Source organism: Brassica napus, chromosome C1, assembly GCF_020379485.1.
Source record: "Brassica napus cultivar Da-Ae chromosome C1, Da-Ae, whole genome shotgun sequence".
NCBI lineage: Eukaryota > Viridiplantae > Streptophyta > Magnoliopsida > Brassicales > Brassicaceae > Brassica > Brassica napus.
In genome coordinates, this window is record NC_063444.1 from 15,170,358 (window position 1) to 15,193,721 (window position 23,364).

At 40.3% G+C, this 23,364-nt stretch overlaps 4 protein-coding genes and 1 pseudogene across 6 annotated transcripts; 1 reads left to right on the forward strand and 4 right to left on the reverse strand.

Annotated features, from left to right (window-relative positions):
* Nucleotides 1-418: 418 nt before the first annotated feature.
* LOC106445602 (60S ribosomal protein L14-2) lies at nt 419-1,705 on the reverse strand. Its single transcript, XM_013887185.3, has 5 exons — nt 1,472-1,705; nt 1,253-1,354; nt 891-1,020; nt 704-816; nt 419-612 (listed from the first exon to the last, which is right to left on the reverse strand). Exons 1-5 carry the CDS (start codon nt 1,472-1,474, stop codon nt 556-558), a joined length of 405 nt encoding a protein of 134 aa, XP_013742639.1. The 5' UTR covers nt 1,475-1,705; the 3' UTR covers nt 419-555.
* A 165-nt stretch (nt 1,706-1,870) lies between these two features.
* LOC106445611 (TBC1 domain family member 15) lies at nt 1,871-5,157 on the forward strand. 2 transcript variants are annotated; one of them, XM_013887206.3, is made up of 12 exons: nt 1,871-2,297; nt 2,815-2,910; nt 2,994-3,097; nt 3,185-3,324; nt 3,419-3,517; nt 3,602-3,724; nt 3,793-3,881; nt 3,979-4,084; nt 4,170-4,267; nt 4,352-4,612; nt 4,703-4,786; nt 4,882-5,157. In XM_013887206.3, exons 1-12 carry the CDS (start codon nt 2,208-2,210, stop codon nt 4,891-4,893), a joined length of 1,302 nt encoding a protein of 433 aa, XP_013742660.1. In that variant the 5' UTR covers nt 1,871-2,207; the 3' UTR covers nt 4,894-5,157. The 2 variants fall into 2 exon arrangements, with proteins under 2 accessions (XP_013742660.1, XP_013742652.1); XM_013887198.3 differs by lacking the exon at nt 4,882-5,157 and having other exon boundaries at nt 1,911-2,297; nt 4,703-4,807.
* A 419-nt stretch (nt 5,158-5,576) lies between these two features.
* On the reverse strand, nt 5,577-9,325 carry LOC106445635 (annotated as a pseudogene).
* Nucleotides 9,326-9,644: 319 nt separating this feature from the next.
* Nucleotides 9,645-17,527, reverse strand: LOC106445626 (DDRGK domain-containing protein 1-like). Of its 2 annotated transcripts, none has more exons than XM_048744280.1 (9): nt 17,381-17,527; nt 17,152-17,278; nt 16,964-17,066; nt 16,387-16,496; nt 16,077-16,178; nt 15,838-15,996; nt 15,620-15,676; nt 15,491-15,527; nt 9,645-10,100 (listed from the first exon to the last, which is right to left on the reverse strand). In XM_048744280.1, the coding sequence occupies exons 2-9, from the start codon at nt 17,269-17,271 to the stop codon at nt 9,889-9,891; spliced, it is 900 nt and encodes a 299-aa protein (XP_048600237.1). In that variant the 5' UTR covers nt 17,272-17,278; nt 17,381-17,527; the 3' UTR covers nt 9,645-9,888. The 2 variants fall into 2 exon arrangements, with proteins under 2 accessions (XP_048600237.1, XP_013742669.1); XM_013887215.3 differs by having other exon boundaries at nt 16,964-17,072.
* A 113-nt stretch (nt 17,528-17,640) lies between these two features.
* LOC106445643 (protein translation factor SUI1 homolog 1-like) lies at nt 17,641-19,393 on the reverse strand. The gene is made up of 5 exons (XM_013887236.3): nt 19,191-19,393; nt 18,543-18,623; nt 18,211-18,416; nt 17,995-18,048; nt 17,641-17,907 (listed from the first exon to the last, which is right to left on the reverse strand). Exons 2-5 carry the CDS (start codon nt 18,577-18,579, stop codon nt 17,863-17,865), a joined length of 342 nt encoding a protein of 113 aa, XP_013742690.1. The 5' UTR covers nt 18,580-18,623; nt 19,191-19,393; the 3' UTR covers nt 17,641-17,862.
* Between the last annotated feature and the right edge of the window lie 3,971 nt (nt 19,394-23,364).

The following is a 23,364-nucleotide window of genomic DNA, read 5'->3' on the forward strand; positions in this document are numbered from 1 at the left end:
GCCATTAAGTATCTTGAAGTTTAAAGAGAAGATTACTTTTATTTTCAGACAGTGACTACATTTTATTTTCGTAGATTGTCTCGATTGGAGGGGAAAACCCAAAATAGGAACAAAGAATGAAGGAGGAATGTATCCTATAAAATAAGACTTCTCTATTGAAAGTTTGATATTCTTATAAGAAACAGCGAACTATTGTTGGCTCTTCAATTACCTGTTTTGTTTCCCTGCCATCTTAATTTGACCAAAACAAAAAAACTTAACAACTTCATTACAATTAGTTTAATTCCCAAATAAGCTTATTTCGAGTTTGTTTGTCTTGTTTGCTCATAGCAGTTCTTTGTTTCTCTTATAAGTTTAAACGAAGAGATTAAAGAAAAAGGCAATAAGCAAATGGAACTTTTGTAAAGAAGAGGTAAGATGAAATAACAAACTAAATTTTAAGAAACAAGGTTTCAAAATCCGACAGATAGATATTGATGTTGAGATTCGTAAAAACACTAATTGCCAATCAAAAGTACAAAAAAAAAACAGATAAGCAGATAGTACTCAATCTGATCAAGCAGTGATCTCCTTCTTGAGTTTAGCAAGCTCTTGCCTGACAACGCCAGCTTTCTGCAAACAAACAAAGACAAATTAACAATTCAGTTAAGCACAAGACCCCAACACAGTCATAAAATCACAACAAATTAACATACAGACTGACCTTGATTTTGGCCAACATGATCTTGAACCTGTCGAAGTCATTGAGGCTAGCCCTACGCTTCTGAACAATGAGCTTCCTACCCCATGAGCTCTTCTCCCACTTGTTCTTCACGTCTGCAAACACTTTATCGGATTAGACCAGAACAACTAACAAGTTTCAACATTAACACACTGAACTCATCACTAACCAGCCTTTTCCATGGCCTCGATCAAAGCCTTCTTCTTTGGGACTCTGTTGATCTCAATCACGATATCGGTAAGAGACAGCCTCTTGAAGTTCATCTGGATTCTCTCCATATCAGGAGCATCTACCAAAGCCTAAATAGGCCAAGAACAAAACAAAGACCCAATAAGAAGAGTCTTTAAGGGTAAAGGTATAGTCTGTATCATCAAATCAATTAGCTATAATAATCACACATCGATCAAAACCAATTCGCAACAAGGCAATGTTCATAAAATTTTCCAACCAATGAAAGATCTACGGACTAAATTCTCAGACAGCTCAACTTCACAACAAGAGATAGATAAGGGATAACACAAACAAACTTACCCTGTTCTGGTCAACGACGTCGACGATGACGACAAGCTTTCCATGATCTTTTCCGTAGTTGACAAGTGCAACTCTCCCAATCTCCACGTACCTCTTGAACACCTAAACAATCACAAACAAACATGACAATCTCAGTGACAACCACTTCACTCAGGAGCCACCTAAACCCTTGTCCTCCATAAAAATCGAGAACAAAGAAACTGGAAATGTAAACCTCACCATTTTCGCGGCGGTGGATTTGAAGGTAGATGCAAAGTGAAGGAGCAACGGCAGCTGAAGGCGTCTTACCACTCGCTGAAGAGACTATTTAAACCTAAAGTTTTTTTTTAGGGTTTTCCGTTTTGGGCCGTTTCTTTTTAAATAAAAACTCAATAGGCCCACCCATATAATGGTTCAACTTCAATAACTAAAAGCCTAATTATTAAACGGCGTCGTTTATCGTGGCTTGCTCTTTGCCCTTCTCTATCAACGTTTAGTTTGCATTTCGTTAATAATCATTCCACCGATCATCTGCGACAGAATGTTACACAAGTCAACTATTTTTAATTACATGGAATATTAAGGATTCTGTTAGAGAAATAAATAAAAGAAGGGGGTGACAGCAAAAATCGAGACTCCGACTAACTGTCATGACTAATGAGACCAGGTCATCGTTATCAGAAAAGAAGAAGATACTTATTATAAGCGACGACCAATCAAACAAACAAACAAAAAAAGAGAAAACTAAAGAAACACAATAACAAAGTTTCTGTCTTTTCGACTCCAATTCACTGGGTCGCCCCCCCCCTTCAATTCTCGATCTTTTTTTTTCTTCAAAAAAAAAATCGAGAAATTTTAAACAAATTTCATCGTTGTCGATCGAGTTTTGGGGATTCCGATCCAGTGTTATTGGTTTCTTTTTTTTTTCTTTTTTTTCTCCGGGTAAATATTTGCGTGTATATTTGGGTGGTGGGAGATGTGGGGAGCTGCAGCTGAGCCGGCTGATTCTTATTACCAAGTTCGTCCTGAGTGCACAGATGTGGCCAAAACTAGATTCAAGATCAAGGTTACATTCTTCCTTTCTGTTTTTTTTTTTTTTTTGTGTTGGCGATTAAGAAAGCGTGATTGCATTATCCAGATTCATTGCTTATTGATCTTGTCTGGAATGCAATTGTTTTCTTTATTGAATTATGTAGATCATTGTGTGCTTGGGTACATGATCTCTCCTAATGAGGACCCATTGATCTTATGAGCTGTTTAAGCTCTCAGATCTATTCTTTCTTGATCACATTTTATATTTTTTGCTTGGGTACATGATCTCTCCTAATGAGGACCCACTGATTTGTGTGTTTAGAGAAAGACAGGGACTTGATTGTCTATTTTTTTTGTGAAATATAATTATCAAAAGCTTTGAGAGGAGTTTGGCACACAACAGTAATTGACAAGATACATATAAGACAATGTCTTTCTCATCGGTTATGCATTTGATGTTTGGCACTAAAGTTGCTTGCATAAGTTTGGTAGTTGCATCATGTTAATCCACTCAAGTTTCTGACCGGTCATTTTGTGATGGCTATGTGCAGCCAGGGAAAACTCTAAGTGTAAGAAAATGGCAGGCTGCATTTCTCCAAGACGGGACTCTCGATATTGGCAAGACTCTAAGACGAATCCGAAGAGGGGTATGTCATTTTCCAAAACTCTTTTTTTTTTGCCAAGATTTGTTTTATGGCTTGCTTTAATCTCTTCTACAATTGATCTTTAGGGAATCCATCCATCAATTAGAGGCGAAGTATGGGAGTTCCTACTTGGCTGTTATGACCCATCAACTACTTTCGACGAAAGAGAGCAAATCCGACAACGCAGAAGGTATATATTATTTTGTCCTTTTCTCCTTTATATGTGTATCATATATGCTTCCACGTTGCTTTATTTATGTGTTAATGTCTCCTTCAGAAAGCAGTATGCTTCTTGGAAAGAAGAGTGTAAGAAAATGTTTCCTGTGATTGGAAGTGGAAGTTTCATTACCGCGCCTGTAGTTACTGAAAATGGTCAACCCAACCTTGATCCTCTTGTTGTTCAAGAAATAAACTTAGGTAATAAAAAAAAAGAATATCATCTTCTTCCCTTTTTTTCCCATTAGCTTAAGTTTTTTTTTCTAATTCCATGTGCTTCTTCTCTCTCTCTCAGGTACAAACTCAAATGGTTCAGTTTTCTTTAAAAAGCTCACAAGTCGTGGACCTCTTGATAAGAAAGTTATCCAATGGCTGCTATCACTTCACCAGATCGGTTAGTGTGACTTTATCATCATCATGGCTTCCTCTTATCTCCAAAAGTTCGCTCAGTTGTTTAATTTTTTTTTATTTTTGTCAGGTCTTGATGTGAAGCGTACAGACAGGTCTTTGGAGTTTTATGAGAAAAAGGAGAATCTGTCCAAGCTTTGGGATATTCTCTCTGTTTATGCCTGGATAGACCAAGATGTCGGTTACTGTCAAGGTAAAACCAATGGTTTTATATATCATTGTGTCCTCTGTTTATTCTGATTCTAGTTGCTATGATTTCAGGAATGAGTGATCTTTGTTCTCCAATGATTGTTCTTCTTGAAGACGAAGCTGATTCATTCTTTTGTTTTGAGAGATTAATGCGTCGATTGGTACTAGTTAACCCTTAACCATACTTTCAGTGTGTCTTTTTGTATTTGGTTTGGTACTAAACGTTTGTGTTTTTGTTGTGTTTTTCGAAATGAAAAGCGAGGAAACTTCCGGAGCACAGGGAGATCTGTTGGAGTTGAAGCTCAACTTACTCATTTGTCTTCAATTACTCAGATTATTGACCCCAAGCTTCACCAACATCTAGGTATAACTACTACTACTACAGCTTTTTTGCCTCTCTATATGTAACATACTCATCTGTTAACCAAGCTCTGGTTCTTGAAATGAAGATAAACTAGGGGGAGGTGACTATCTCTTTGCCATTCGGATGCTAATGGTTCAGTTCAGAAGAGAATTCTCGTTTTGTGACTCTTTATACCTTTGGGAGGTAATGATTATTTGTCTCTCACTCTCTCTTACATGTATTAGTCTTTCTTCTTAATTCTCAGTGACAAACTCTGTTCTCTTATAGATGATGTGGGCTCTCGAGTACGATCCTGATCTCTTTCACGTGTACGAGGCGCATCAATGCGGGAGTGAGAAAGTCGAAGTGTCCAACGGTAAACCAAAGTCGATGAGCCAATGCGGAAAGTATGAGAGGCAAAACATGAGGAATGGAGGCAAAAGCGCCGAAGGTCCTTTGCCTATATCGGTTTTTCTAGTGGCCAGTGTCTTGAAAGACAAGAGTTCTAAGCTCATGACTGAAGCTCGTGGACTTGATGACGTTGTTAAGGTTAAAAACATAGATACGTCTTTCTTTTAACTTCTGTTTTACTCTGGTGATCACATTCCTCATACCATTTACTTATGATGATGCTCTTAGATACTTAACGACATGAGTGGAAACCTGGATGCCAAGAAAACATGTTCTGGAGCTATAAAGATTCACAAGAAATATCTGCGAAAGGTTATCTCTAAGTTTCTTTGATCTTCTCTCTGAGCTGTCTTTGTGTCTCTCTTGCTGAAATTCTCATCTTATGTTGTGTTCTTCTCTTATTACAGGCTAAGAAGTAGCACTGCCGAACATTCATGATTCTCCTGCTTAAACCCATGGAATCATGATAAAACCTTTTTCATTATTCCTTGGGTAGAAAGCAATCTGGAAAATCTTGGAGGCTTGAATTAATACACCCAGCATATACACACAAATACACAAGAAAAAAACATATTTGTAAGCTGTTCATAAAAGTTGATGTTGCATTTATATATGAACAACAAGATGGTTTCTTTTTGTATTTACCAAAGGGGGAAATGAAGATGGAAAAATACTTTTCTTAAGTTCATAATGCTCATTTTCTGTTATAGAAATTTTAAATATTTTTTATGAAGAAAAAATGTATGCAAATGAGTTGGCAGGATAGGATCTTCTAAACCAAAGTACAACTTGTAGTAATGGGCAAAAGTGTATTAACAAACCCATTAATGGATACATGTTTATTTATTCGATCTCAAATCTTAGAATAAAGAGATATATAAACATTCTCTTCAAGTTACTTAACCATGGCAAAACACATAATCACCCTATGCATCTGCAGCCACTGGACTTATGTTTTTGTTTGATGGACTGTTGTGTATTTTGATGTGCCAGAGTCGTTACCAATCAATTTTTTAGACAGATACACAATTTGTAGTAACGGCAAGAGTGTATTCAGTGCGATTCACTCTGCATCAGTTCCTTTGACTAATGGATACAAGTTTCTTGGACCAAACAAAATTTTTAAATAGAGGTACATAACAATTTTCTTCAAGTCCCTTCACCATGGCTAAACAAAAAGCAACTTACATAAATAACTAATGCAAACACCTCTTAAAACGAACACATGAACACAAGAAATGTTGTGATCACGAGGAGAATCGAGGGCAAGAATCCAATACCAGATAACCTCTTCCCGGAACTCTTTTTAGGAAAGAACTTAGGAAGCTCACACTCTTCTCCATTGAAGAAAACTCTCTTAGGAAACCCATCTCCTCTTGGGATATTCAAACTCCCCAAATGCTTTTTAAACGATATAACCGACTGCATTTTCCCTGGCACCTTGGGGTCTCTACCAGGGTGCGTCCCGTTCGTGAGACCGATCAAGAAGTTCATACCACGAACTCCTTGGAAGAAAATGGTCTGGTTCTTAGGTGGAACTCTTGACCCATTGAAAGAGTAAACATTCTCATAGCCTAAACCAGCTTTACCCAAATCCACAGCAGCAAACCAGTCCTCCACTGCATTAGCTCCCCAGTTAAAAACCGTCACCCTCGCCGACCATCCATCAGCGTAGTCAGAGTTAACGTGCCAGTTTAAGCTGATTCCGCAGTTGTCAGGACAAGGAAGCTTCTTTGGGAACGCCATGTGTTTCCTCTTTGCCCATACTTTTGCCTTGAGCGTCCGGTTTTCAAACGGTACTAAGAGCGAGTCTGGAGGGAGGAGAAGCTGTCTGGCGTTGGCGTTGCATGTGTCGGTGTCGATGTCTCCGCAACCGCAAGCACATGTGTTGCAAGGGATGGCTGAGTCGTTGTAGAAGGCTGAGTAAGAGACGCAGCAACGAGCGGCTTTTGGTTTAGGTTTGGTTATGTTGCAGATGACTTGCCAGGTGGCAAAAGCGTAGGTGGTAGCTTGGAGACCGCTCGGGTCAGGGAACCCGGTTGGATCCACCCTTACTGGTGGTCCACACTTGTACTGTGGATTGACTATACCGTCGATTTTCCAATGCTGAGGAGGAAAGAAAGCTGTTCTGTTCTGATCAGGTGGCACCTTGTATACCTAAACCAAACACATTCAAACCCTAGATGAAAAACTCCTAACTAGTCTGAGCACATTTACTTGGAACCAAAGAACCTAACCGTACTAAACAGAAAAAAACAGAACACAGAACCAAATTTCATCTGAACAGCTCTTTTATCTCTATTATAATAAAACTAAACCGAACCGGAACCAAACCAAAATCTAATTGGGTATCCGAATTTTAAAAAATATAGTTTATATATTTAAAATATTAATTGTATTTAGTGTTTAAATAATCAAATATCATAAAAATACTATTTATAAAACTGAATTACCCAAAATATAGAATTGTCAAATATATTTTATTCGATCTTTTAAAAAATATCCGAAATTCGATATTTTTTTCAAAAATTTCGAATGACTTGAAAATTGACCCGACAAAAAAAAAATCGAAACCGAATTGGACCCAAATTTTCTTTGACATTCACCAGTACTCTTGACCTTGTTACCCGAACCGAATCTAAAACTGAATTAACCGAACCAAATTTCAATAATCCGAATGAACCCTATATTACTATTTCTAGAACCGAAAACTAGAAAACCAGAAAAAACAACAGAAACCGAACTGGACATGCCTACTCCTAACTATTTATTCACCAAACACTATACTCGTTTTGTCTTTGGGGCTAACCTGTAACTGAAAGATGGCTCTGGACTTAGAGGCATCCATGAGAGCTGGCAAGAGAGTTCCATTCTTGCAGCAGAAAGGCAACATCCCGAGGAGTTTATCTTCTTTACGTTCAGCTGGTAAGTCTTTGATAATAGGCTTCTTCTGACAAGTAGCTACCTGAGAGAAATCAAGATCCCCATAAAACTGTCCTGCCTTGCTGTGCAAGCATTCTGACGGGTTCTTCTCAGCTGAGTAAGCTCCACGCAAGGAGTGGATGAACTCTCCTCGCATCCACTCCCATGTTAGATTCCAGTGGTCTAACCGTCCCAATGGACTATCATTGTCTATAGTAACCTGTTCAAAACATATAAACCCAATACTTTATGTATATATGAATCTCTCAAGGTTATATTGGTAGAACTGATGTAATAAATTGCCTGCGCCATGTAGTTGCTTGTGTAGGCTTGAAGAACATCATATATTATATTCAAGTCTCCATGTCGTCTAGGCGTGAACTTGGTTTTGGCTTTTTTCTTAGCTTTAAACTTAGGGTTCCTCTTACAACAAACTTGCATTGTACCACCTGACTCAAAAACCAGACCGGAAAAGTAAGAAAACAGTCACAAAAGTAGTTTCTTGCATAACAAGTAACTTAACAATTTTATGAGTTAAGGTTTTATTTACCTTTTGAAGTAGCAGCAGGGCATTGCCATCCATCATTAACAAGCTTGATCGATTTCGGAAGTGGCGTAGCCGTACCTCTACCACCGAAAAGCGTTCCTGTTATCTCGATATTCGTTGAGATCTTAGTGTAGTCACCAGCTGTTTCTATCGAGGTTTTTAGATCTGTATTAGGAGAACCAATGAACGTTGTCCCATTACTTGCATCGTAAGGAAAGTCACCATCCGATGAGACAGCTCCCGTAGCAGAAACAATTATCTCTCTGTGACGATACCCTACGAACATTTCCCAACCTTTGACCTCTTCTATCCCCGTGTTCACGATCATAGCCGTTGCCTTGAACGACCAGGCTTGAGCCGTGGCGTTTTTGGTGCGTGGATATAGCTTTTCGCGGCCGCCGGAGTTATATGACATGTAAACTCCATTGCAACGGGCAAGACCTGGCGGAGGAGTGTCTGTTTTCGTGGCATCTTCGCCGTAGTCTTGAGCACGAGATAATGTCGGAAACAGAAGAATGATTAGAGGTAATACAAGGAGAAGTAGGTTTGAATGAAGGTAACGTATCTTCATCTCTACCGTGTTACCAAGTTTCTTAGGACGCAAGAAAGAGAAAGGAGAGATGATCAAGAAGCTTAAGCGAATTAGAGAGGCAGAGCATAACTGTTTCTCTTCCTCTAGTTTTTTTTCCCTGCTTCTCCGGAGAAAACAGAGATAAAACAAAAGGAGAATACTAATATCACAAAAAAAAAATGTCAATTCTGATTGAACCGGATCTGACCAAAGTGTATCAAAACCTCAACTTAAACCGAAACAGTTAGAAAGCAAAATACATTTGAAGTTTAAAAATCTTTCAATCCAAAACCACCAATGCTTTGATTTCATTTATGTTTTTGTTTACAATGTCAAATGGAATGGATCAAACGGGGATTCTCTTACCGGTTAAGCTTAGTTCTCACTTAACCATTTTGTTTTCCGTAATCTTATTAAAAAGATAAGCAACCATGATCTCAGACAAGAACTTTTCATGTGAGTACAAAAACTGGTAACACATTAATTGAACAAAGTGAGACATCAGTATCTTTCTCTATACATGTAACTGATCAGCATGGACGAGCAGGCAGGAGAGAATGTATATTTTGTTTGCATGTGGCTGGACGAAATTGGTTCTGGACAACATTCTCTAAGATGAAACATACTTTTGACTTAACCGTGGCTGCGAAAATTTGATCACAGCTACATAAGTCAAAAACATTTTCCATCTTGAAAATGTTGTCCTGAGCAAAACTCGTTGTTTAAGGCAAGCAAATCTCATGAGAGATCGCTTAAAACATGATTCGAAGAGTAACCTTTTTTTAAGATGGAAGAGACAGGAGAGAGCTTTAAAATCTATGTTCATAAAGTGAATAGTATAACAAGGCTGAGTTTATGCACTGCCACTGATGGATTCTCGTCCACGTTTCTGTAAAGTTTACACGCATCAATTCAACAGCTTAAGACTTTGAAGAATCGTTGAAGCACACATCACTGGCAGGCATGGATGATGCATGAAGCATTAGAGCAAGATGGTGGTGTTGAAGTATATAAAAAGAGTCGAAAGATGTTTCAGAGTACGTTCACTCATTTAAGAGACATTGAAGTTTGGTCATTATCAAATTGAATCTCTCCTCCCACCTACCATAACCATTATTATGGATACATAATAAATACACCCATTATCTTACCAACCACTATCTCGTATGTATTTTTCTACTTGTTACAACTTTAAACCCATGGAATATGTAAAAGATACTGTATAATAGATTTTCATGAACTGCATATAGATGTAAGGATCTTATACTAGTGAAATCAGAACAAGACCTATGTATGACCAAACCACTAAGGGCTTTTTCTTACTCTTGTTTTTCTGACAAAAGGATTTTACACGAGAATCTGTGAATGGGTGAACTAAGAAACTGAGATCTCTTCCATGCCGCTTATTTCTCCAGTTAGCTGATCTTGTACTTTGGGCTCCAAGTCGATGAACTGGTTCGACTTGCTCGCTAGATGTGAGATGCTTACTCTTCCTTGACGCTTGATGTAATCGGCAACAGCATTCATCTCTTCCATTGATATGTAAATGTATTTTCCTCTATCGTCCATAACACCAGAGAGCCGTCCTGAATAAAAGTGAGGAGGCTTTTTGATACGAGTGAGGCTATACGACCACCTATCTTATATCAGTACAGTCGCAGGGCCTATAAGGGAAAACAGGGGGAGACAGTTAAGGGCCCAAGTGAGGGCGTGATGAAGTAAAAGATCTAGAAGATGGGGGAATAATGGATAACAGCAGAGCGATGCAGTTGTTGGTCACGAATAGAGCATGAGTACGTGATCAGCCAGTAGTATAAGAATAAGGAGAAGACGTAGGTAAAAGGCATCAGTTGTATAATCAGGGTTTTCATGGAAGAGAGGAGATACTCCTAAGAAAAACTCGATTGTACTTATCTCTTTTCATCAATAAAAACGTCATTTCTCTTATTTGGGTTTTTTTTTACAAGTTCGATACATCAAAAGTGTATCAAATTGGTATCAGAGCCCTCGAATCTGTGAAAATGCCACCGAAGAAATCTGACATGGATCTTACCTTGGAGCAGATGCAGCAGCAGCTGAGCCGTCTTCCGATCTTGGAGCAAGGGATGAGTCGTATGGAGACGATGGAACAGTCGCTGAACGTGATGCAGCAACAGCTTGCGGTCATGTTCAGTCGATGGGAGATCGACCAGCAGGAGAAGGAAGAGGCGCAGAAGAAGCTTCGTGAGGCGGAGAAAGGAAAAGCGCATCAGACCGATGACTCTTTTCCGGAACCGGCAAGCGGGAGCAGACCCACTTTCGACGGTGACCGTAGGAGCCAAATGATGATGCCAACTCCTATGGGTCCTCGATCGGAGGGGTTTTTTCACCAGAGCCAAGGCTCGAGCCAGTGGGAGGGGACACAAGCATGGCGACATGCGGCTCTCGCTAGGCGTCTGGATCTACCTTCGTTTTCGGAAGAGGAGGCTGAGAGTTGGGTGTTGCGTGTGGAGGAATTTTTCGAGCTGGGAGACATGACGGAGGACGAGAAGTTTCGCGCGGTGCGGATGTGTTTCACCGGCGACGCTTTACTGTGGTTCCGGTGGGAGCGCAATCGAAACCCATTCCGGAACTGGGCTCAGTTGAAACATCGGGTGCTCGAGCAGTATTCCATGGTGCTCGATGTTTCTTCCGGGGAGCGGCTGTAGACCCTCCGTCAAGAGGGAACGATTAAGGAATACAACCGGGATTTTATTGGTCTAGCTTCAAACGCGCAGGAACTTTCAGATCCGGTTCTGGAGTTGGCGTATTCGATCGGGTTGAAGATGAAGATCCGGGCTGGTATGAAAATGTTTGATCCCCGGAACCTTCAACAAATGATGAGAACGGCGATTAAAGTGGAGGAATGGTCCGGTGATTCGGAGACGGTGGGCTCGAAATCGGCAAAACCCACTTTTGGGGCCCAACCTACTAAGCCCAATACCACCTCTACTTCACCGACTAAGCCCAAGCCCAACACTTCGACTCCTGCGTCTACAACGATTCCAAAAGGGGCTGGAGCTAGGGTTACAACGGCTCATGGTCGATTGAAACCTCCGTTTCGCCGTTTGACACCGGCAGAGGTGGAAAAGTGGAAGGCTGAGGGCCTGTGCTACAAGTGTGATGAGAAGTTTCACCCTAATCACCCTTGTCAGCAAGCCCAGCTAACGGTACTCGTTCTTCACGCAAATGGGGTGGAAGAGGAATTGTCGGAGGAGCCTCGAGAGATTGCGGTGGAGGCAGATGAGGTGGAGGCGATGGTTGTCGAGATCTCCATCAACTCGGTGGTGGGTTTCACATCTCCTCGCACAATGAAGTTGCGGGCCACTTTGTTCGGAGAGGATGTCATCGTCTTGATCGATAGCGGCGCGTCACATAACTTCGTCTCGGAGAAGCTGATTCAGAAATTGGGATTACGACCAAGCGCAACAGCGGCCTACGGGGTGTTGGTGGCTGGTGGCGTGAAAGTGACGGGCAAGGGAGTTCTTAATGACGTCGAACTGAAGTTACCATCTTGTACGATCACCACCAGCTTCTTACCTTTAGAGTTGGGAGTAGCTGACGTGATTCTCGGGGTACAGTGGTTGGACACCTTGGGCGAAATGCGCGTGAATTGGAGGTCGCAGTGTATGAAGATTTGGCTCAATAATGAGTGGGTGATGATAAGGGAAGATTTGAGCTTACATTCGGAAGCAGTGTCGTTCAAATCTCTTTGGAAAGCAATGGGGAAGGATGATGAAGCTCTCATTGTTGAGTATGGAGGCATTCAGAAGAATGAAGTAGGTCTTGCGGTGGCAGCAGACGGCGACTGGGCCGAGTTGTTAGGCCAATATGCGGGGGCGTTTGCCGAGCCAACGGAGATACCTCCTTCTAGAGGCAAAGAGCATAGCATCACACTTGAGGAAGGGGCTAGACCGGTGAGTGTTAGACCATTCCGCTATCCTCAGGTCCAAAAAGCAGAGATCGAACGGCAGATAGCTTCGATGCTGGCAGATAATCCAAGAGAGTGGAAGCCCATTTTCGAGTCCGGTTCTCTTGGTCAAGAAGAAGGACGGTAGCTGGAGATTCTGTGTCGACTGCCGAGCCTTGAACCGAGTAACCGTTGCTGACAAATACCCCATTCCGATGATCGACCAACTGTTAGACGAGTTACATGGAGCGAGAGTGTTCTCCAAGTTGGATCTGCGTTCGGGGTATCATCAAATATTGGTGCGACAAGAGGATGTGCCCAAGACGGCTTTTCGCACTCATGATGGGCATTATGAGTGGACTCTCCAATGCGCCGGCGACATTTCAGTCCTTAATGAACAAGGTCTTTCGTCCTCATTTGCGCCAGTTTGTTCTCATCTTCTTTGACGACATTCTCGTATACAGCAAAGACGAGATCACACATCGCGAGCACTTGAAGGCGGTGTTACAAATACTGGAGGAGAAGAAGTTGTACGCAAATCTTAAAAAGTGTCAGTTTGGGAGCTCTCAGGTGGAATACCTTGGCCACATCATATCGGGCCAAGGCGTGGCGGTTGATAATGAGAAGATTAAAGCCATGTTGGAATGGCCAGAGCCCAAGAATATTAAGGCATTACGAGGATTCTTGGGGCTTACTGGCTATTATAGGAAGTTTGTGCCACTATGGAAGCATTGCGCGACCGCTTACCTGTCTGTTGAGGAAGGATCAGTTTGGTTGGGGAACTGAGGCAAGAGGGGCGTTCCAAGCTCTACAGAAGGCAATGACTACGGTTCCGGTTCTAGCCATGCCCAACTTCGACATTCCTTTTGTCGTGGAGACAGACGCATCCGGTTACGGGTTGGGGGCGATGCTTATGCAGAATCATCAACCGATAGCCTTCTATAGCCAAGCTCTCACTGAACGGCAGCAGCATAAGTCAATCTACGAAAGGGAGCTGATGGCAATTGTGTTTGCGGTTCAGAAGTGGCGACACTACTTAATTGGGAGGAAGTTTACGGTGCGTACTGATCAGAAGAGCCTGCGGTTTTTGTTGGAGCAACGCGAGGTGAACATGGAGTATCAGAAGTGGTTGACTAAACTGCTTGGGTTTGATTTTGAGATAGTCTATAAACCCGGCCTGGAAAGTAAAGCGGGAGATGCTCTATCACGCATCGTGGAGGTTAAGGAGTTGTAAGCGGTTTCAGTGACTACAGTTCTTCAGCTGGAGGAGATTGCTAGTGCGGTTGATAAGGACCCTGAACTGCAGAAGTTGATTTCTGAGTTGAAAGTCAATCCTAGTACACATCCAGACTTCATGATGGTACAGGGCCGACTCCTACGTCAGGGCAAGATGGTTGTTCCCCGAGCTTCTCCTCTGATTGGAGTGATTATGTCAGAGTATCATAGCGGCAAGATTGGGGGCCATGGAGGCATTTTAAAGACTCAACGGCGCATATCAGAGTTGTTTTTCTGGTTTGGGATGCTCACTCATATTCGTCGTTACGTAGCCGCGTGTCAGGTGTGCCAGAGACAGAAGTACTCTACCTTGGCTCCAGGGGGATTGCTCCAACCTCTACCTATTCCGGAGCAGGTTTGGGAGGATATTTCGATGGATTTTGTGGAGGGTCTTCCTCGTTCTCGCGGTTGGAACACAGTGATGGTAGTGGTTGATCGTTTGACGAAGTATAGCCACTTTGTGGGGCTCAGTCACCCGTTTACAGCGACGGATGTGGCACTGATTTTCATACAGGAGATAGTAAAGCTGCACGGGTTCCCTCGAACGATCGTCTCCGACCGAGATAAGGTGTTCACAAGTATGTTTTGGAAACAGCTTTTCAGGTTGTCGGGAACACGCCTCTGTTTCAGCACCGCGTATCACCCTCAATCTGATGGTCAAACCGAGGTGACTAACCAAGGGATGGAGACCTATCTGCGTTGCTTTGCCAGTGAGAAACCGAAGACTTGGTCTACCTATTTGGCTTGGGTGGAGTTGAGTTACAACTCTGCGTACCATTCCTCACTCAAAATGACTCCGTTTCGAGCATTGTACGGGCGAGATCCGCCTACTTGGATCAAGTATGAAACAGGTTCCACAACAAATGCGGAATTGGAGGGTCAGTTAGTGGAGAGAGATGCAGCCTTACAGCTACTGAAGGAACATCTTCATCGTGCTCAACAAATGATGAAGCTGCGGGCTGACACACATCGCAGGGAGGTCGAGTTCGAAGTGGGAGATAAGGTCTTTGTGAAGTTGAGGCTATACAGACAGAGAACGTTGGCTAGAAGACTGAATGAGAAGCTAGCTGCACGTTTCAATGGGCCATTTGAGACCGAGAGCCGAATGGGGAAGGTAGCTTACAAGCTTAAGTTACCAAATGACGCGCAGATCCATCCCACGTTTCACGTTTCACAGTTGAAGAAGACGATAGGGGAGGTTACTGAAGTATTGCCACTACCCACACAACTCAATAGTGAGGGAGAGTTGGTTGTGGAACCGGAGGGGTTTGTGTCAACAAGGGTCAATGGAGGAACATGACAAGACGAGATTTTGGTGAAATGGAAGGGTTTACCAATTCATGAGTGCATTTGGGAGTGGGTGTCTGCAATAAAGAAACGCTTTCCGAGCTTTGACCTCGAGGACAAGGTCAATTTCATTGGGGATGGTATTAATACGAGTGAGGCTATACGACCACCTATCTTATATCAGTACAGTCGCAGGGCCCATAAGGGAAAACATGGGGAGACAGTTAAGGGCCCAAGTGAGGGCGTGATGAAATAAAAGATCTAGTAGATGGGGGAATAATGGATAATGGCAGAGCGATGAGTCATAGACAAGGCACGTGCAGTTGTTGGTCACGAATAGAGCATGAGTACGTGATCAGCCAGTAGTATAAGAATAAGGAGAAGACGTAGGTATCACTTTTCAGATCTTAAAAGTCCCATTACGGTTTCGCATGAGTAGCTACCGTACGAATCCTAGTTCAATGGTTGGATAGAGAGAAAATTTACCAATGCTCTCCAAAGAGGCGATCCTATTGATGCATTCCTACACCAACAAACAATTGAATCAGATTCAGACTTAGAACAATGACAAAATGTATTCATATTTGCTTCATAGAAGATGTAGCCAGCAGAAACCTGAGTTCGTAGATTAAATTCTGCAGCGAGATCTTCAAGTGGAACACATTTCTGTTTCTGCAATCACATAACAAATCAAAAGGAAAAGCTACTTTTCCTGCACATTGATAAGGGATGAGACAACACTTGTATATATACATCATCATTAAGTGTGTTTCTGTTGGCAGAATAACGATTATAATGGGAGGTGGGAAAGTGTTTGATTATTCAAGATATACCTTTATGTATTCAACAAATTCTGAAAGCAAATCTTGGTTTCCACCCTGTACTTCCTCTATAGTACCTTCAGCGTCAACTGAGAACTCCCCTTTCCATTTGTCAAACTCTAACGCAGCAGCCTCTTCTTCCTTGGCTTGTCGTGCTTTTTCTTCTTCTTCCTACATAACAGCCAAGTTCAGTATTTACTAGAGCAGGACGCCTAAACAGAAGAGAATTGGAGATGAAATAATTGACCCACCAGCTTCCGCTCCTCTGCCTCGCGCTCCTCATCTTTCTTCCTCCGCATCTCTGCATACCAATCTTGTTTTGTACTCCTTGACTCACGTGCAGCTTCTTCAGCCTTTACCAGAACATATGAAGAGAATTTTGATCAGGAAAGACTTGCCACGTACTATTCTGATCCAAGGGTAAATGCTCTATCCTTGAGCAACAATCTAAGACTTTCACAGTTGGGACTGTAACTGGTGAAACGATATTCCTATAATTTCCTATACTTAGTACTTGTAGAACATTAGAAGAATTCATGGCGACAGAGACTGTTTAGGCACCTGTCTTTGTTCTTCTCGTTCTTGACGCTTCTTCTCCTTCTTCTTAGATGCTCTGGCTTGATTTCCAATGGCTTCACCTTCTTCTTCATCTTCACTCCCACTGATGTTTTCTGTTTTCAAATGTACCCAAATAAATAATCCAAGCCCAGTAGTTCATTTGTTTTCAGACCCTCCCTAATCATAAGCTAGCTTTAAAGCAAGATGAATAACAGGTTTCTAGTTCTCTCAGGCTTGACAGTAAACTCTAACCAATAACACACGGTTGTGGTCACCAGCTATAAAAGTAATCAGAAACTTGATATTCCATTCATCTGAAAGCCAGGTCATTATTTTTCAGACCCTCCCTAGCTTTGCAGCAAGATGAATAACAAATTCTCCAAGGCTTGACAGTAAACTCTAACCAATAACACACGGCTGTTGTCAACAGCTATAAAAGTATCAGAAACTTGATATAGATTATCATCTGAAAACCATGTCTTTTATTTGATAGTTGATACTGTCTTTATACTTGGAAAACAAAACTCAACACTTGACACTTAACAACGTTAAAGAGACACAGAAGCTGTAAAGTACGAACCTTGAACGTTAGATGCTGAGGAGGAGCTAGCACCAGCAGAAGCTGCGGGTCTCCGACGCATTCTACCCCCACCACCAGTCCCACGTACCACGTTTTCACGTGCCTGAACCTTTAGGCAACCCCAAAACAGAGGAATTACGTAACAATCCATTTCGCAACAATGACAAAAAAAAAAATTGAGAAGTTACCTGCGGCGGTTCTGCATCTTCCTCACGTGATCTAGCATCTACCCGACGTTTCCATAAGAACAAAGGAATCACTGCAGCTATGAGGATCATCGACACTATCAAAGCGAATATCTCCTCCATCTCTTACCTGCGATCGAAATTTAACCCAAAAAAGGGAATTTGAAACAGTTTTGAGAAAAATCAAAATATAATAACGAAGCGATCGACTCAGATCGTTCCACAATCTAACCTAATTTTCATAGTTTAACCTAAAGCGTCTTGCTCGAGGATTGCAGAGCTCCCTCCACCTTGACTCGCAAGAGAAACGATCGACAGGGTTAGTTTCGTAACTGTACACGACTCCCAGAATCCTCTATACGAGTCAGAGTCTTTGGTTTTTTTCTCTGTATAATATGACTTGTTTAGTTTCATGGTTTGTTATTAAGAAATTTGCTATACGGATCCAAGAGATCTATCTTGGTAAGAAAGATAATCAGAGAAGAGGCCAAGTTAACGAGAAATTCTTAACATTCTCATATTAAAGAAGTGGCAAAGCCAAAGTACATAAGATGGTAGTCTCTTAGTATCATACCAAAGGTGAATAGAGAGAAAACAGCAACAAGAGAATCAAAGATGAAAGTTGAAGAAATGTTTTGGAAAGGGAGGATAACAGTAATGATTCACTAGAGCAGAATGAAGCAAACGGCCTAGGGAAACTGCAACACAAGCAGCTCAGAAACCATGTATCTTGATGTTGTCCTTCTTCACAAGGCCAGCCTGTTGCAAGAGAAAAAGTAAAAGAAAATGAGATAATGCAACAATGTTTTTATGTTAGCTTTGTTCGTGAAAGAGTGTGATTATTACCTGGACTAGGAACGTGGAGACGTTCTTCCTCTGGTCGCCTTGAAGCTGAATAACCTACAAATTTTCACAGTAGCACAATTAAAGAGAGAGCACACATACAAAAGCTAAAATTCTTAAGCCAAGTCTTTAACTGTCTGTTTGCATTATTTGAATGATACTACACCAACTGTTAAAAACAGTAGTTGATGATATACCACGGAGCTTCAAAACACGCACCTGTCCGAGTTCAGAGTCTTGAACCACAGTTCCGTTGCAACAAAACTCCTTCTTGAGGTCCTTAAGTATCTTGCTGTAACTATACTCTTTCTTCAGCCCCTGGACCGTTGTCAAGCTTTTCCTACCATTGCGCTGCTGCACACGGATGTGGACGTACTCCTTTGTTCCCGCACCTGAGTCCTCAGCATTAGCATCAGCAAACGGGTCTGCAGAAAAATCAAAAAGAAACTCATTAGCCCTTATCAAATCCAACATGAGAAACATTTAACAAAATCATATGAGCCAGATATGCAGAGGTATTTCAATCAACAATGGATACAATTGGAGCTTACCGAAGGCAGTAGGGACCTGGGAATCAAGTTCAGACATGAAACTTTGTTGATCTGGTGGGCAAACTACAGAGAAACTGAGACCTGAGAAATAATACCAACATCACATAAGAATTTGACAAACACAAAGAGAAGGGCAACAACACACAGTATAAGATGTAAAGTCTCAAACCACAATCGACTTAGGTACTGAGATTATTAACTAGGGATAAAATAAACATAACACGATAACAAATCAATAAAACACAATTCTAGTACGAGCCACATTCAATTGGAGATTACTGATAATTAATAGTATATAATCAAATGGGAAACTAAAGATTATCATCACCAACTGAAGATACGAGATGGGCAAAATACCATCTGATCATATCCCAGACACGATTCAGTCAAATTACCCAAACAATGTAAAGAGGAAACATCAATCCATCAAAAGACTACGTTTTTTTCTTTTTCAAATTCAGCTACAATTATAATAGATCATAAGCAAAAGCTCGCGTCCGATCTTCAGACGGAAAAAAAAAAAAAAAACGAACCAGAAACGCAATAAATTTCACCTCGAAATTATGGAAATCAAGGAAATTACAAGATGTAATCTGCGATCAGCTAAAGAAAGAAGACAAAACGTGGATAGAAGAAGGGCAATTCTACCTGATTCGAGGAGTAGAGTTTCGAGGATCTGATTATCGGGAGAAGAGAAGAGAGAATGAAACCCTAGATTCGGATAAAGTGCGACTTATGTTTCGGTGGAGGAGAGGAAGACGTAGTCTCAAATTATATTTTCAAGGTGGACTTGGGCTTTGTACTTAACCCCTTGGTGGGCTTGTAATTGGACTTCACACGTATCCACTTGGTAGATTTGATTTGTCCACTACACCAGCTCCAATTCCATCAGATATGTGAGAAGATAATACTAAAGTCGGTGATTATCCTTTGTTAAATAATAGTGATTGTCCAGTTTGGCACACGTGGGGCAACAACGCCTATCCTTCTCATGTTGCAGATGTCATTTTTATAATGAGACACAGTATACGTGTCTTTTTACTTCTCTACTATAAATACCTCTTCCCCTTTGTATTTGTATTAAGGGGAAAATAATAAAGACTCTCAATTCTCTACTCTCTCGTTGTTATACAAAACATAAACATACATATATAATTTATAGATACATCTGAGTTAGTAGTTTACAACACGTTATCAGCATGAAGTTCTGACTAACTGAGGTTTATCAATCCGAAAATTTTTAAACCAGTCGAAGTAATGTTTAAATTTATGTGTTTTAATATACTTAATTTATTTAAATTTTATTATTGTTCCGGAGTGAGAGGCTAGGTCTTTTCTGTTTATTTTCGGGATGATAGGCGTTGCCTTCCCCGACTGATCGTTATGGTAAGCTATGCCTTCACGATCAGAGAAACACGTGGTAGACGTTGCCTCCGTGAATAAAAAAAAAATAAAGATTAAAAATGGCAGACTAAGTCTCCTCGGACCTTGAAATAAGTAAAAGTCAAAATGGTATACCATGTCTCCTCGGACTTTGAAAAATGATTAATATGGTAGTCTAAGACTCCTCAGATCATGTGGTAGGCTAAGCCTCCAATTTTATTTATGCTCTTTAAATTTTTGCAATTTAAATTTATGCCTTTAGTTTCTGCATTTCAATTTCCGTCTTTATATATTATTATTCTATGAATTCGGTTATTATATCAAATTTGACAAATCTCAAAATAAATGCCCTTGATATTACGGGAAATAGTTATATGACCTGGGCAGCGGGTGCAAAGATGCACCTGAGAAAAAATGAGCTTTGAGAAATCATCGATAAGTTGAAACTATATCGGATGAGAAAAAGATAAAGCCATGATAATTTACACCACTTTAATGATGGTTTATAAGATGAGGTGTATCATGAGAAAGATCTAGAAGATCTTTGAATAATCAAATCCTTGAAAGAAAGGATTCACCAAATTGTTGGAGTTGATGTAAATCCTCCGTGAGAATTGAAAAGAAAAGAAACTCATGATACTAAACCATCAAATTGGTCCTTCTTGAAAAGGACAAGGATGTGGATGCGGTTGAAACCGCTATCGTGGTCGTGGAAGAGGATGAGGAAGAAGATTCCATCCCTATGATAATAATGGAAATTTCCACGAAAAATGAAAGTGGTCGGGTGATAAAAGGCAAACAGAAAAAGTTTGCTATAGATACGGCCAGAAAAAAATTGGGTACGTTGTTTTCGTACGCCAAATATTTAGCCGATCTGTATCGAGATTCAAAAAGAAAAAGAGAAAGGAAGTGAAATAAACTTCATCTCTTATGAGCCTGGACCATCTTTTCATAGCTTGAATACTCATCTTGATGATTCAGATTTTCTGGTTGGTCCAGAAAATGAAAATAAAATATCGATGTGATATAAAAATTATCTTCCTGAATAAGATTTTGAGATTCAGGATAGAGATAGATGTACTTGGCAGATGTTGGGTCATCGTACATGACTACTAAAGGTAACAAATATTTCTCCTCTCTCAAAATAAGTAAGTATAATATCTATTACTATAAAATTTATTATTAGCTCTAGAGGAGCTTATGATGAAAAGACATGCATAAGAAAAGGATGGCAAAAGTATAAATGAGTGGTAAACCTGAAGTTTACTGATATATAGCCATCTCCAATAATGTTATCCACATTATTGTGAAATGTTGAAAAACCAGAAGTTTTTCACATATAGTATGTCAAAAAAATAAAGGAAACCATCATGGTGATGAATCATCAAACAAGTTCACTAGATGTGATTTCTTTAAGCAGACCCCAAATTAAGATCTCACTCTAAGGGATTTGAAACATAATTCATCCCAAATGGGAAAACTGAATATATTATTGGTTCTAGAGTGGGATTCAGTACGAGATTTTAGACATGGAGTGTCATCATCTCGAGGGAGAGAATTAAAAAATCCTAGTAAGTGGAACATTGAAAAAATTATGTTCGCTCTCGAAAAAGAACTTGATAAAGTAAATTCGAATAAGATGATCCCCATGATCAGGTGTAAACATGCAGTTGTGCATGTAATAAAGACATATACAATCCAGAGGGATAAAGTATATGGATAATTAGAAATATGCTCGCAAGTTTGCTAGAAGCATATGATAAGCTGATGGAATGAGATATGTGAAATGTATTACAATGAAAAGTAGGATAATCCATTTACAAAATGTCTGCTAGACATTTTGATTAAATAATGATATCTCATATTCCAGCTGAAAATGCTCCAATAAGAAAATAGTGTCCTAAACGGACGATATATGAGCCTATGGCACACTAGAGACGTGATAGACCACTTTGGTTCCAAAGAGTCCTCGAAAAAGAGCAAAAATATAAATAGAGGATGAATCTCATGATGAGACCATTGATATGGTTAATATAATAGTCAGGTACCTGGGTAAATCATTGATGATGATAAAGAGATCTCGATTAACCATATCAGTACGAATAAAAAGATGGAACCAAAGAGAAAATAGATTGTCGACAATAAATAAAAAAGCGCTATATAAATAAGGATTATGAATCTACCTCTATGTATGAGGGTAGAGTGAATTGATTGGCCATCAATTCGATATAAAGTTCGTTAGAAAAACGAGATATTTTTGGACTAAAAGTCCAAGGTATATATTTCTCCAGAAAATGAAATGAAAGATGACCTTGAGGTATGAAAAACGGCTTGTTCCAAGGTCACTGGAGTAAATTTAAAATAGATGCAATATATTGAAATGTCTGGGAGGACAAAAACGACTTGAGTTGCATCTTGATATTTAGAAGTCCCTGGAGAGCTAAAGATGCTCTCGGAATGTATAAAACTTTGGAAGAGTTAGAACAAGCCGTATATAAGGTATATTGAACCGGTAACTGGTGATATGTTTACGGCATGATTTGCCGATTGCCATTTTAATGAGGATGAATTTCTAGCGTTAGGGAGAGGAATTTGAGAAATTCCTAAAGAGATTACATGGTGTACATAATCGTTGTTACACCTTTGTCCCCCTACGGATCAAAGAGAGCTGGAAGTTCAGAAAATTGTGCATTTGCAAACCAGTTACCAGAAGATACGACATGATATACCCGCTGAAAATGTTCCATCAAGAGTTGATGTTCCTAAAAAACAAAGTGATGGTAACAAAATAAATGAACCTAGGGTTCAGTTAAAGAAGGGGAGACTAGCGGGTTCTAGAGATAAAAATCTCCGAAAGAAATTGGTTGAGAAAAGTTGCAAGGTTCCTGAAGAACCTGATACTGAAAAATGTCTGAAAGAAGACATAAGTGGAAAGGTTCAAAGAGAACATGATACTGAAAGATGTCTGAAAGAAGACATAAATGGTAAGGTTCCAGAAGAACCTGATATTATAAGATGTCTGAAAGAAGGCATAAGTGGAAAGGTTCCAGAAGAACATGATACTGAAAAATGTCTGAAAGAAGGCATAGATGAAAAGGGTCAAGATGAACCAAATAAAGATGATCCAGATGACGAAAAGTGAACAGAAAAGTATGAGATTTCCATCAACTACACCCTTGATGAAAAGTTATAAGATAAAAGATGTTGATGGAATGTTCTCCTTTTCTGTCCAAAGAGATCGATCATAAAAGTGATGATCCCGATCCAAGGTCCATTTTGGAATGTTAAAAAGACATGATTGGGAGGAGTGGCAGAATGCCATTCAAATTGAATTATTCTCCCTAAATAAAATGAATGTCTTTGGACCTATAGTCATAACGCCTGAGAATATAAATATTGTTGTGTATCAGTGGGTATTCGTGAGAAAAGTAACACGATA